At 34.7% G+C, this 14739-nt stretch overlaps 3 protein-coding genes across 6 annotated transcripts; 2 read left to right on the top strand and 1 right to left on the bottom strand.

The window, feature by feature from the left end:
- Positions 1-1475: 1475 nt before the first annotated feature.
- On the top strand, positions 1476-5474 carry LOC103838709. 3 transcript variants are annotated; one of them, XM_033279364.1, is made up of 9 exons: positions 1479-2216; positions 2286-2465; positions 2551-2754; positions 2989-3642; positions 3744-3812; positions 3950-4111; positions 4202-4418; positions 4506-4832; positions 5097-5474. In XM_033279364.1, the coding sequence occupies exons 1-9, from the start codon at positions 1608-1610 to the stop codon at positions 5216-5218; spliced, it is 2544 nt and encodes an 847-aa protein (XP_033135255.1). In that variant the 5' UTR covers positions 1479-1607; the 3' UTR covers positions 5219-5474. The 3 variants fall into 3 exon arrangements, with proteins under 3 accessions (XP_033135256.1, XP_033135255.1, XP_009113409.1); XM_009115161.3 differs by having other exon boundaries at positions 1480-2216; positions 2983-3642; XM_033279365.1 differs by lacking the exon at positions 5097-5474 and having other exon boundaries at positions 1476-2216; positions 2983-3642; positions 4511-4581.
- On the bottom strand, positions 4941-7363 carry LOC103838711. 2 transcript variants are annotated; one of them, XM_009115163.3, is made up of 5 exons: positions 7026-7363; positions 6775-6942; positions 6550-6703; positions 5829-6410; positions 4941-5248 (listed from the first exon to the last, which is right to left on the bottom strand). In XM_009115163.3, the coding sequence occupies exons 1-5, from the start codon at positions 7221-7223 to the stop codon at positions 5241-5243; spliced, it is 1110 nt and encodes a 369-aa protein (XP_009113411.1). In that variant the 5' UTR covers positions 7224-7363; the 3' UTR covers positions 4941-5240. The 2 variants fall into 2 exon arrangements, with proteins under 2 accessions (XP_009113411.1, XP_033135257.1); XM_033279366.1 differs by lacking the exon at positions 4941-5248 and having other exon boundaries at positions 5643-6410; positions 7026-7361.
- Positions 7364-7401: 38 nt separating this feature from the next.
- On the top strand, positions 7402-14730 carry LOC103838708 (putative UDP-glucuronate:xylan alpha-glucuronosyltransferase 4). The gene is made up of 3 exons (XM_009115160.3): positions 7402-9928; positions 10462-10910; positions 11199-14730. The coding sequence occupies exons 1-3, from the start codon at positions 9124-9126 to the stop codon at positions 11673-11675; spliced, it is 1731 nt and encodes a 576-aa protein (XP_009113408.1). The 5' UTR covers positions 7402-9123; the 3' UTR covers positions 11676-14730.
- The last annotated feature ends 9 nt before the right edge of the window (positions 14731-14739 follow it).

Genomic DNA, 14739 nt, shown 5'->3' with positions numbered 1-14739 from the left:
GAATAAAATCTATATTTTTATAGTAGGAACGAAAACCGCCATATAAAAACTTGACAAAAATATATAAACTTAAGCAACCTATTGAGATCATCATCTGAACGAACTTACTTCGGACAATCATTTAACATATATCTTAAGGCACATTAAGGCCTAATAATTTAGTCATTATATCCACTGTAAACCGGTTGAATATGGGGGCACATATAGATTATCATAAACTTATTAGAGCCTTATAAAGATTAAACAAACACTTAAAGATATGAATCATATATATAACTTGTGACGCAACCAAAATACTTAACTGTCATATATGATACATTAAGATAGTGTGCACCATAGATTATCAACAAACACAAAAAATATCAAAAACATACTAAATCTTGCGTGTTCATGGTGTTAAAATATATGATAACACAATATACACTAAACTTGGGGCTTAGATAGAATTCCTCGAAACAAATTTTACATAAAACGTCAAACAAACCCATTCCAAACTTTCTCATTCAAATTTGGTTGTTTTGAACAAGATAAAATATTATAAATATATATTTGAAAATATCAAAAATTAAATATGAGATCCCGCCCGTAGGGCGGGCCGACCCTAGTTTATCATACAAATTTGTTTTGACCTCAGTTAGATGCTAGATTAGAGTCTAACAATTGTTTACTTTATTATATTCGAGCAGATACTATTTTTTTTACGACAGGTTTTATATATCATACAAAATTTTGGAAAATTATTATATGATGTGTAACAATAGGGGTGGGCGTTCGGGTATCCATTCGGGTTCGGGTCGGGTATTTCGGATTTTCGGGTATTTCGGTATAGAGGTGTAAAACCCGTTCGGGTATTTCTGTACTTCGGGTCGGGTTCGGATATTTTTAGTTCGGGTTCGGTTATTTTGGATCGGGTTCGGATATTTAGCTTTTGAAAAAGAACAAAATTAAATTTTCATTTTTCAAATTTCTTGTATTTAAAAATATAACTTTCACTTCACTAATCTTTTATTTTTAATAGATTGAATGGTTAATAGATTTGGACATAACATTTTGAAACTAAAAAACATTAATTTGATTATTGTTTTTAGATTTTGGATGTAACTTTTTGTTAATTCTTGAAATAAAAAATTTGACATGTATTTTAAGTGAGTAGCAAATCATTTTCTCCGTAATTGTATGTATATCTTATGAACTCAAAATATGTGTAGTATCAATATAAATACTTTATATAAAATAAGAGATGTAAACTAGAAATATAAGGTTAATTATACATATGTTCGGTTATTTTCGGATATCTATTCGGGTTCGGGTATTACCTGTTCGGGTTCGGATATCCAATCTCTCTTAATTCAATACCCGTTCGGATATTTTGCTACTTCGGTTCGGATTTCGGTTCGGGTTTTTCGGATCGGGTTCGGGTGCCACTTCGGATATCGGGTAAAGTGCCCACCCCTATGTAACAATGGAGAGAGATATTTTAAGAGAAGAAGAAGAATTGCAATCAATTCGAAATTCGTACAAAGATTCAAGTGCGCGGGGTAAGCTATCCTGCGCACCCACCCACTAGCGAACTCGCTCCGAGGACCAAAACGGGAAGTAGAACCTTCATGCTCGCATCAAATCCACCCGATCGAATGAACGGCCTCGATTTCTTCTTCTCCCCTTCTCCCCCCGTCGCCGGAGAAGATGACGATTGGGGAGAGTTCGTCGACTCTTCCCCTAATCCAAACGGCTTCTCCGCAGATCGAACGCCAACGCGGATCGAATCTGAGAAGAATAGCCAGACGCAGTGGGTTACTCCTCGTGGTCCGGTGCCACTCTCTGTGTTCGGAGAGGCGGAGGAGGAGGAGGAGGAAGAAGATGAATCAAGAGCGCCGCTTCCTCCGTTTAAATTCTCATTCGATTCCTTCTCTCCGAAACACAACGGATCTGCGAATACGAATCCTAGGGTAGAGATCAGTGGCCTAATCGCGAATCTGTATAGAGAGAGCGAACATAGTAACGAGATCAGTGGAAATGAGAAAGAGCCAGGTGTCAGTTTGGAGAGTTTTAGCTGGAATCCATTGAATCTAGCTTCAGAGAGATCTGAGAAGACTAGCAATGTGGATCCAACTTCTTCGGATTTGAGTTTTGTCAATAGGAATGATGATGATGACGATTTTGATGAGGGTTGGGAGTTTAAAGCAGCCGAGTCTGTTTTGGATCCAACCTCTAAGGTAAGCTTTAATAATATATATGTTTTTTTTTAATTTGTATATTGTTCTAATACGGTTTTGCTTAAGCAGGAGGAGCAAGAGAAAGCTGGAAATGGATCTGTTGTGGTTAAGAGCGCAACAGATTTTGATTCAAGCATGTGGAGTTCACCAACAACTGGTAAACGAGAAAACGGAGATGATGGTGACCCTTGGGGTAATGGTGGATGGGAGTTTAACGTTGCTGAGACGAAGAAGGATTTAACAAACAAGGTACAAGCTTCGTTTTCATATAACACAATCCTTGCATTGGGCTGAAAAGGTACAAACTTTATTTGTTTTATTGTGTGGTTTACAGGAATCTAACGGTTGGGGGTTCGGGTTTGGTTTTGAACATGGTTCTGAGATGGAAACAACCACTTCTTACCATTCAAACAATGGTAAAGATCTGCATAAGGAGGCAAATGGCTCGATTTCATCTCCAAGTAATGCGAATGTGAATCCTGAAGGATCTTCTTGGGCTTTTAATCAGGCATCTTTAGATACTGGAAACGAGAAAGAGGTATTGTATCTTTACAGTCGAGTCAACGTTTCAGAATGTTGATAATATTTGGGTTTTACATATGTTATTTTCTGCTGGGTTTGAAATGAAGAGTTTTGACTTTTGGTGGTATTTAAGCTTGGTTAATCTGCTATATTAGTATTACGAAATGTACTTTGTTTCACATGGTAACTAAATTTACACTACATTTGTTTAGCTTAATGGAAGTGCTCTTTATTTTGCACTCAGGAAAACGAAGTGCTGCCAGACAAGCCAAAGGGAGTCTTGCCGCTGTCTTTTTTTGAGGACGAAGCATTGGAAACTTCTGATAATTCGGTTCATGAGGATAATCTTGTTTCAACTTTTGATTTCCCCGTGAAAGAGAAAACTAAGGCTCCAAGTCAAACTGTGTCCATCAGTGACCTGATATCAAGTTTATACAGTCAGGTGGAGGAGAAGAATGCTGCCAATCTGTCAGAAAAGTCTGCCACAGTAAATGGTGAGGATGAGTCATGGGAGTTCCAGGGCCCTACAAAGACCATAACAGATTCGAGCTTAGCAGAAGGTGGTGATGATGATTTTGACAGTACTTGGGAGTTTCAAGGTCCTTCTCTGCCCTTGAAAAACTCTGATGCTGCGGATGAGGTTGACGATGATTCCTGGGAGTTTCAAGGTCCAGCACAGCCTGTGAAGGATAATACATTGAGGGAAGGAGACAATGGTTTGTGGGAATCTAAACAAAGTTCAGTGGAAAATGAAGTTGGGAATCGGTTCTCTGTTCCAAATGGTTTTGGAAAATCGCAAGAAGAAACAGTAATCACCATAGACCTTAATGATTACCGAGATGTCTTTCATAAGCTGAAGACTGAACTATACTACCTTGCCCTAAGCCATCTTGAGACTTTAAAGGTTAGTAGACTTTTTGTTAAAGGTTAGTAGACTTTTTCTGTTTGGATATTTTCCTGCATAACACTTTCTTTGACATCATTTGAATTTCTTGGATATTAAAGGAAGCTCGTGACTTGGCTGCTAATTCTGATGAAGTCGCTGAAGCTCAAAAATATGACGATGAAATACAGGTAGGCGAATCATTCATGGGAATGCTACAAAGCATGTTTAAGTTATTATATAGTTATTAAGATGCAAAACTAGAAGAAAACATCTAAGAGACTCTTTACAGATAAGTGTTGCTAATTTTTGGTGTTTTCTCTTCTAGGATCTGCAAAACATGCTGAAAAATGATGTTTTGATCGGTGAGGTCAACGTAGAAAGTCTCCAAGTTAGATCATCTGGCACTACTGAACTTTATAAAGTTCTCCAAGAGCCAAAGTTTCGAACAGTTGATTCAGATGATCTCCTTTCAGAGAGACTGTTATTAGTTAAGTTCTGTTCGACCTTCTCTGTACCCTTTATTCAAGTGAAAAATATTTACATGACGGAAGAAATAATTAAACATGGTTTTTCATAGGCAGAGAAGGACTGGAAATCAACGATTGAACTTCTCAAACACGCCACGTTGACCCTGAAGGTCCTAAACTTGGGTTCACATGAGCAACAGTCAAAATACGCTTCAACTTGGTTAGTCATCGCTAGGACCTGCGCTCAAGAACTGCGACATGCTGCATGTATTTGGAAACAGGTGATTCAAAATGATGTTCAAGAAGAAATCCTATCTAAACCTCAAGGTACCAACCATTATTAATCACATTAGTATCTTTGTATTTCGCACATTTTCATCAACCTTGGACTTATTCTTATTATTTGTTAAACAGGGAAGCGCTATCTTCTCTCAGTAGGAGAAATTTACAGAGTAGTGAAAATCCTGAGAGCCTCGACGAGACTATATAAACCGTGGATTGTATTATTTCCGACATCATCTACTGTGTTGGCTGTTCTGGACGAATGTGTGGAGTTGTGGTTAAGCTCTGGATTAGAAGAAGCTCTTCGGAATAATATCATCCGTCTTCAAGGAGTTGAGAGTAACTATTCTGCTGATCAACTTCTAGAATCAATCAGATGTATAGACGAAGTTGACGCCTTCACACTTCACGCCTCACCTACCTGCTGCATTTCTGCTCTAAATACTGAAATAGTACCAGGTACGTTTATTCTAGCAATTGCTTTTAGAAAGATCATCGATCCAAACCCTAACGGAATTTAATTTGACCCGAACCATAATTTTGTTAAACTTTACCAAATTAATTGAAGTCCTCTAAGATCTGTCTCTAATTAAATTTCATCTATAGGTTTTATCCAAAACTGAAATGTTCCATAACCAAAACAAAATCTGGTTGTAGTGTGGGATAATTTTATAGTACTCTAGATATAATAATTACTAGATTTCACTCGTATTTTTGAATCAGGGATTAAGATGGTGGAGTGGAACGGAGAGCATTACTTGGTGTCTCTTGCTAATCTATGGGCTAATCTGATCAGCCCCGCTTCACCCGACCTCGCTGGCCATGGTCTTTTCACCGGGTCCTAGAAAAAACGTACACAGCGATTCATTACTCCCCTGCATACAAAGCCAATGGTCAGCAGAGAGCATTTTCTACTAAAACATAGATCCGTCCATATATCTATATTTATTTGTTTATAATATTTTAAGATGGTTTGGGTCATTTTATTGTATGCCATATATCGAATGGGTTTGGTGGTTTCATTAATTGAGCAGGCTTTACAGATGATTTGTTTTGTCCGAACAAACCAATAAATTAATATAATCAATTCGTTTTTCTGTTCTCTGTTATTTGTTTTATGTATTTAGAAAAGGTTTTTAACTTGAAAATTAAGGAATCTACTGAATTTAAAGAAGTTCTAGATATTGTATCTGAATGAGCCCATAACTGATAAAGAGCATGATCACCCTTAACTTTTGAGGTTTTGAGAGACAGATGAACCTGCCTCTGTTTTCAAGTGATTCAGCTTTTACAAGTTCTAATGCTTAGTTTATAGAACATGATTAGTGGATTATACATCTCATCTTCAGTCTTTTATTTTTTAATGTAGTTGTAAATATTATATAAACATTCAAGTAGAAGATATATTAATTAGTGGACTATATATATATATAGTCCATCCTCACTTCCTTGTACCTTTCAGCTTCTTGTCGTCTTCGGAGCTGCAAATTTCCTTTCCACTCAGTTCCTTCACTACTCTCCTTGCCGTCTCCACCATTTTACTCTGCGATTTCGTCATTTCACCGCAGACTTCTTCAAGACTTGCTGCAAATTCTGAGGTCTTGGCTTCGTAAAACTTCACCTGTTTCTCTACTTCAATCACCCGTTTGCTCTGATTACGTGCTGTATCACGAAGAGATTCTAATATCTTGTACGAACCCGTAAAAGCGGTCAACGCATCAACATGTTTCATAGAAACACTCTCGAAATGGAGCTTCAACGAGTTATATTGCTCAATGAGGTCCATCAAAGAGGAGCAGCCTGAAAATGAGGCTTCGGTTTCAATAGACGTAGCAGATTGACTGGTTGGTTTATTGGAAACTGGATTGATGATGTTCTGAGAAAGACTCGTTGCTTCAGCTACCTCCAGTGCATAACCCTCGTTACTATTTGTTGTGTAATAATTACACAAATCCATTAGTTGAGTTTCATTATGTTTCGCTGCAAGTGAAGAGGGTACTTTCTCTCCTGTCTCAAGACTAACCACATCTTTAGATTCTGTAATCAAATCAAAAAGAATCATTGTTTAACAAACCTAACCAACTAAGCAAAATATCAACCAAAAAGAGTAATAAAACTAGCAAAATGTTAGTATGTAAATAAAAACAAAACAGAGAGAGATAAATCATAATAATACCTTGGTTTACACTAGCATCCGAACTCAAATCAACAATAGTTAGTGAATTAACATCATCCGAAAATTCAGACAATGTAGAACCAACAAGTCCTACTTGTTCAGATGGAATTTGAGCATCATTCTCCAATTGAAAGAATCCACATGCTCCGAAACCCTAAACCAAAAAAACATCAATTAAAATTAAAGAAGACCCTTCAATTCAAATTCAGAAAGATTGGCTTTCACCTTCTTAATGCAACAAACAAAGTATGAACGGTTAGCGTTAGGTCCTTCGGTGACGGTTACTCTTCTACAGGGACCAGAGCCACAAGGGCAAGTAGGGTTGACGGAGACCACCGGCTGCGATTCGATACTCACTTGGTCGCACCATTTGAAAAATTCGCAGCTTGGGACCTAAAATGTCGGCAGAGATCAGTAGAAAGATAGGGAAGGAGCTCAGAGAGAGATAGAGGGGGGGGGGGGGGGGGGGACTTAACTGCTGAGCACTTGTAGAATCTCCGGTTAGGGTTTTTCACAGTTTTAGAAGTCAAAACAACGCAAGCGCGGTCGCAGGGGCAGTGAATGACCGGAGGAGAATCTGCGGCGACGGTGGTGATCGTCGGTGTGGATTTGAGAGGGCAACGATTCGCCCAGTGACCTGGCTTGTGGCAATGGAAGCAATCGCCAGTTGGCATGGCTAACCAAGGAAGTGACCGGAGGATGGAAATCGCCCTTGTCGTTCCAGACAAGCTAATAGTGTCTCTCTATCTGGTCTGGGAGATAATGATTTTACTGTCTCTCTCAACTAAACTAATGTGGAAAATATGCGCGTCTTTTTTTTTTGGCCAGGGTGGAAAATATGTGCCTTTTTCCAAATGTGCAAATGACAATTCTTTCTTGTTATTTTCCAAAAAAAAAAAAAAAATACTTGTAGGGGTGTCCAGGCTAGATTTTTTTTGAGTCGATTAGCTAAAAAAACCACAAAAAATTGAAAATTAAGTAAATACATATGATGTAACAAGTTTTGTGTCTATCAACAAATACATGATGGTGTGGGATTTATGGTATTAACTTAATTAAAGAAAAAGTTGTATATATAGGATGTAATTTCACTTTTTTTTATAATTATAATTTAAATATACATTTTTGCTGCTAATATGTATTTAATGTGATTTTATAAATATAAAACTATGGGAGACAAGAAAATCCAGCGCCTTTATCATCGGAAAATTAAAGATTTAACTAAGACTATCTTCGTCCCTACTCCATAATTTATTCCAAAAATGGAATGGAAAATAGAGCATGAACAAAAAAAAAATTATTCCATAAATGAAGTGATTTTTTTATACTCAATTTTCCACTTCATTTATAGAGTAAATTATGGAGTAGGGATGGGGATACCCTAAAAGAATGAGGGTATAATAAAGAGAAAACGTTGAGTTTTGAAACCTAGATTACAAATTGAGATGTACCATATGGAGATAAGAGATCGGGTTAATCCAAAGAAAAAATAAATTCAGCCAATATATATATACAAGGCCGGCTTAAGGGTAGGGGCAAAGGGCGCGAGCTTCAGGTCCAATTTGTTTTTGTAAAAATAGTATTAGTAAGGAGCCCATTTAAAAAAAAAATTAGGAATAGTGGCCCAAATTTTTTTAAGCTATCTATAAATATATGTTAAAAAAAAAAATTATTTTGCCCAAGGGTCCATAATATCTTTGAGCCGGCCATTTATATATATAGTATAATTTTCTTATATATATATAAATCCTTATATATATTACTATTTTATCTTTTCTATTTGCTTCAAATTTTATGTTATATATTTCTATATAATGTTTTAGCTTTTAATCCTCAAATAATATGTTAGTAATATCTATATATATTTATTGTTTTAGTACATAATATCTGCATAGATTTTCAAATTTATATTCTTGAAATTTACTTAATTTGTTAACTAACTTCTAAAATTTAGTTTTTACATTACATATATAATATTTTATTAAAACAAAGTCTTTAGAGTTTAGACAATTGGTTACATATATGTTTATACTTATGGGACTTTTCCCGCTATTTCATCTTTGAGGATTAAAAGACTAATGATCATCCTAAAACGTTAAAAGATGAATTTGTGTCAGTGATTTTGACTTGTATGAGAACAGAAGATATATTAGACCAATACGGGAACAAATCACTCAATTTTTAAGATAGAGCATAAACAGCTTAAGTTTGATATTTTTCTATGTATGTCCCTAACCAATTACTATATATTTTTTCCTTTTCTATCTTTTGGCTACTTTTTTTCTTTAAGGACGCTGGTGTGAAGTGAACCAAGGATTTTATTAATCATCAAAAGCGCATTTGAGTACATTAATCCAATACATATACTTCAATAATGTTTAAAATTTGGGTTCTATAAGTACGACACACACGACCACTACACGCGTGGGATTCACATAATCATAAGAACGAAGCAATCGTATAAAGAGAGAGAAACAAATTGACTTTCACACCAACGTGCGTCCATGCAAATCAGTCATGCTACCAACACGCAGGAATTAACACACACATCTATATAGCTTCACGTATTAGAGAATGAAGATGCGTTCAAAGGTTTATAGGTACAAAAACGTAACGGAGAGAGATTTAAAGATGGGGGCAAAAACACAAAATTCTAGAGGGAAAATCTTCATGGTCTATCTAATACTAATCTCATTATCACTTGTAGGTTTGATAGTATCCTTTAAACCCTTTTCTATTTCAAACCAAATCATCACTTCTCCATCGTCGTCCGATATACGGATTGATCTTCCTGCCCCGGTAGTCAGCAAAAACCCAAGATGGCTCCGACTTGTCCGTGACTATCTACCGGCAAAGAAACTCCGAATAGGCTTCCTTAACATCGAAGAGCAAGAGCGTGAGAGCTTTGAGGCTAATGGTCCGTCGATTATGGAGAACGTCCACGTGTCGCTTGATCCTCTACCGGTGAGTCTTACTTGGAATAGTCTCTTCCCGGAGTGGATCGACGAGGAAAATTCTCAATGCCCGGAGATCCCTCTCCCTAAGCCCGAAGGTTCCAGTGCTGACGTGGATGTCATCGTTGCAAAGGTTCCGTGCGATGGTTGGTCGGAGAATAAAGGACTAAGGGATGTTTTCAGGCTTCAGGTTAATCTGGCTGCGGCGAATCTAGCCGTCAAGAGTGGGTTGACGAAGGTTGATTCGACGGTGTACGTTGTGTTCGTCGGGTCATGTGGGCCCATGCATGAGATCTTCAAGTGCGATGAGCGCGTGAGGCGCGTGGATGACTATTGGGTGTATAAGCCTAATCTCCCAAGGTTGAAGCAGAAGCTTCTCATGCCTGTTGGTTCATGTCACGTTGCTTCTCCATTTGCTCAACTTGGTAATTTTTTATTCTTTCCTTCTTTATTCTTTTTTTTTGTGTATTTATATATTAATTTCATATGTATTATTTTTTTTCTTTATAAAATATACATAACAAACTTTTAAGTTACTTCTACATTTTAACCTTTTCTGTAGACTTATTACATGTAACCATCATATATGTAAGAGGCATATAATTATTAATTAGTATTGAAATCTATATAAATTTGTTAAAAAAATGTAGAGACGACTTCATGCATCATGCATTTGCATTTTTGTTTTGTTAATCAAGTTCTGTTGAATAGGTTTATTGGTGGATCATTACTTTAGTGAAAATAAGTAATATGAGGTTAATAGTTGGTGTGATTTGGTCGTGCGGCAGAGTATGCATTCCCTCAATTTAATTATTTTAATCAACCGTAAACATGCTTACCACAAAAAAACTTATTCACCAGATTTTCCTCTTTCTATTCTTCCTTCGCATTGTTTTTTAATCAAAAGATTCCTTGTTCGTTACCTCAGTCGCGAGTTTTGACCTATTGTCATTTACAGGCCAAGAAGCATGGAGACCAAAAAATAAAGATAATCTTACATCTGTTGCAATCCGTAAGCATCGAGTGGCCTACGTGACGGTACTACACTCGTCCGAGGCCTATGTCTGTGGGGCAATAGCCTTAGCACAAAGCATAAGACAATCAGGATCGAATAAGGACATGATTCTCCTCCACGATCGGTCCATAACAAACAGGTCCCTTATCGGTCTCAGCTCCGCGGGTTGGAATCTGCGGCTGATTGACAGAATCCGCAGCCCTTTCGCGGAGAAGGACTCTTACAATGAATGGAACTACAGCAAATTGCGTGTGTGGCAAGTAACTGACTACGATAAACTTTTGTTCATAGATGCAGATTTTATCGTCGTCAAGAAGCTTGATCATCTCTTCTACTATCCCCAATTCTCAGCTGCAGGCAACGACAAAGTGTTATTCAACTCCGGAATCATGGTAATCCAAATAAATTAATTAATTATTATACATTCTTACAAATAATTTGGTGAAATGTTCGAGAAAATAAAAGTCGATATCTTAATCTATTTTGTTCTATTTTCTTCAGATTCCTTTTTTCACAGTAGAAGATGACATATTTTCTTAGCATTAACTTATGGTTTTCAATAATCTACTGCTTTTTTTTCCTGTCAAAAAACGTTAGACAACAGATTTTATTTTGCGTGTTCTGGGCGATATCAATTCATAAATCAATTATAAAGTATTAATAAATATTTTTTGCATCAGATTGTCGAGCCATCAGCATGTCTTTTTAAAGATCTAATGGAGAAATCCTCCAAGATAGAGTCATACAATGGAGGAGACCAAGGATTCCTCAATGAGATTTTTGTATGGTGGCACAGGTTATCGAAACGCGTGAACACAATGAAGTACTTTGACGAAAATTTTAAAGGAACACGCGATCTTCCAGATGATCTAGAGGGTGTGCACTACTTGGGGCTGAAGCCATGGGTATGTTATAGAGACTATGATTGCAATTGGGACATGAGTTTAAGGCGCGTGTTTGCCAGCGATTCAGTGCATGAAAAATGGTGGAAAGTTTATGACAAAATGTCAGAGCAGTTGAAAGGATATTGTGGTTTGAATAAGAAAATGAAGTATAGGATTGAGAAGTGGAGGAAAATCGCTGAGAACGATAGTCTGCCTGATAGGCATTGGGAGATAGAAGTGAAAGATCCTAGGAAGAATAACCTTGTCCAGTGAGATTGTTTCGTCTTTGATTTTATTCAAAACTTGGGAAGTAAGAATGAAGAACCTTCTGATTCGAGAAAAGCGTTTTCGCTTCTGTTTTTTTTTTGTCGCACAGGGTTTAAGTTCTGTAATTTTCAAAGTATAGCGGAGAATTTTGGTACGACAATGTGTAGAATCTTACATTGAACTTCATATTGATTTGCTTATATAATCACCAATCGTGTTGATTCGTGAATAATTAAACATCTTCTCCATTTATTTTGCTTCTTTAGATTTGGTATTATCATGTAATATTTTTTTAAAGAATATTGTTGTAGGGATTTCAGTCTTTCCAAAAAGTCTATCATACAACGAATTTGACCGGTTATTTCTTCCGAGTTTATGTTCCTTGTAGAAGAAAAACTTGTTGAAAGGAAAATAGAAAAAGAAAAATTTCTATAAAAATATTCCAACCAATTTTCTTTATTTTTTTAATACCTAAACTTTTTTACTACGCAGTTTGATACTTCCAGTAATTATTTTATTCATTTTAATGCATTGGCTTTAAAACAGTGCTCATTTTAATATTCAAAGTATGTTTATTTTAATCAAAAATATTAATAATTTTTAAACAAATGTGAAAATAATCTTCCAGATTCAAAAATAAATCTTAAAATAATTAATTTTAAATTTTAGGAGTAAAAGTAACTAAATTTTGGATGAAAATTTTAAAATTTAGAAAAACTTAATTTTGAACTAAAAGTAAATAAATATATTTAAAGTTTCAGAAAATAATTTAATTTTGATATTAAAATTAATAAATTAAAAAATTAAGGTTATCCATAATTTAGTTTTTTATTCCTAAAACTTAAGATAAAATTAGAAACATTTTAGATTTGTTTTGGATTTTGAAGATTTTATAAATTTTGTTTTAAATTTTTTAATATTTTTGATTAAAATAAGAATAGTTTTAGTATTAAAATGAACTGTGTTTTAAAGTCAGTATATTAAAATTAAAAAAATAACCTGTTGAGTTATTAAATTGGGTAGTAAAAAAATTGGGCATTAAAAGGTTAAAAAACTAGTTGAGATATTTTAATAGAATTTTTCCAAAAAAAATTGACTAAAAAGAAAAAGGATTTAGTTGAGGTAAAAAGTTTTCAATGTTGCATGCAATCCATCCCGAAACGTGTCTTTTTTTTTATCCATCCCGAAACGTGTATTTAATAGGGCGTAACCATGAAACCGTATGTGCGACTTGTGTGCAGCAAGTGATATCTTCGTAAACCTAGGCCAAGTTTTGTGGGACAAGGTGTATCTATTCCAGTGTGTTTGCCGCCGATCCATCTCCGATCTTGGCTAAAATAAGATATATTCTCTACCATCCCATATTAGTGTAGCATTTTTATTATGGATGGTTTAGTTTCGAAGTATGATTTGTCTCAGTGGATCAAGTTTAACTGATGTCATATGTGTTAATTATTTTATTTTTTGTTTAAACCGGAAATAGAGATTTACATGATTTAATTGTTAATTAAACCGATTGATTTTAAAATTAGTGGGATGTATGCTTAGCATCACATACTTCACTACATGTCTATCTCATACTTCACTAAAGGTTTATTTGTTATGATTTCCTCGTTTTCTTCTTTTTCAAGTGAAACTGAAGAGTTAATGATACATGGACGGTGTGTTTTGGGATCGTCGTATTTTATTTTTGTTTTCCGATTTATTCAGCTTAATTTTAGATTAAATTCTATTTATTTTAAATTTATTAATTATTTGATTTAATTCAGTTATTTGAATTATTGATAATTAGTGACACGGATATATGCTTGTGTTCGTATGTCATTGGAGAGTTAGTTTTGGATTTACACATCTCCGCTAAACAAAACAGTGAAATTATAGATAAAAGAAGACAAACATACAATTTTTGTATAAAAAAGTTATTTTTTAGCAAGGAAGGTAGTAAATTAAAATTTCGTTTCCGGATAAAGACTTTGATAAAGAAAATGTCAATAATTTATTTTAGTTGTTTTTAGTATATGACGTATAATTCTGTAATAATTTTGCCTTCAAATTTTAACAGAAATTTAGTCGACAAATTAACCAACTCAACAATATCTTGAATAGCCTAATCTCGAAGCACTTTGTTTGGTTCTAATTTACTAGCTTAGCTTGTCTAGTTGTCTGGTCAGTTTGGTCTAATGCAAAGTCCTTTTGGCAAAAAAGAGTCCTTCACGTTTCGGTCACAAATTAGGAAAAAGTCAATTCCATCAAATCATAGTCGACGTCTTCATTCTTTTATTAGTGAAACTATCGATATTTACATTCCTTTTTTCTTTCAATTTCGGTTCTTCAAAGTTATAATGTCACTTGTTGTAAAGTTAGGCTCAATTTGCTGAATATTCATAAAGGATTCACCCATTTTACGGTGTTTTTTTGATGTGACAATTGTAAGCAAAATTGTACCACTTTTTTTTTAACAGCGCGTCTATTATGTATACGCAAAACAAAAAGTAAAACTATACTGTTTTTGGAAGAGAAATAGTATACATTGATCTATATATTGTATACTATTTAGAAGAGAAGGACGAGACATGAGGATATAGGAGGATGAAGGATGAAAGAGGAAGAGAAAGAAGGAGAAGAGAACGGAGGAAGACGAAGATTTTAAGGTTCTATACTATGTTCATAAAATATTATAGTATATTCAATAAGTACAATAATCGTTACAAATTTTTTTTTGTCTATTTCACCTGAGATATGTTGTTCTTTGTATATAGTAAAATTTGAGAAAAGAGATTTCAAAGTAATAAGATTGTCAAGGAATTACACATATTATACTGTTAGCATATTGTTATTTATTATAAAATTATGTTTCTATTCTATGTTTTTTATAGAATATTACACAACAAAACTAACTATGAAAAAAACAAAACTATAATTTTATGAAAAATATATGTCCATTTAAGAAAATTAAATTACAGCATACACAGAAAAATTTCTACATTTTTATCAGCATAATCATTTGAATGGTTTATATTTAATTAGAAAAATGCATATCAAATAAAATGATAGGGGGAAAATAAAATGA

Source organism: Brassica rapa, chromosome A09 (genome assembly GCF_000309985.2).
Source record: "Brassica rapa cultivar Chiifu-401-42 chromosome A09, CAAS_Brap_v3.01, whole genome shotgun sequence".
NCBI classification, from domain to species: Eukaryota; Viridiplantae; Streptophyta; class Magnoliopsida; order Brassicales; family Brassicaceae; genus Brassica; species Brassica rapa.
This window is presented reverse-complemented; position numbering and strand designations above follow the sequence as displayed.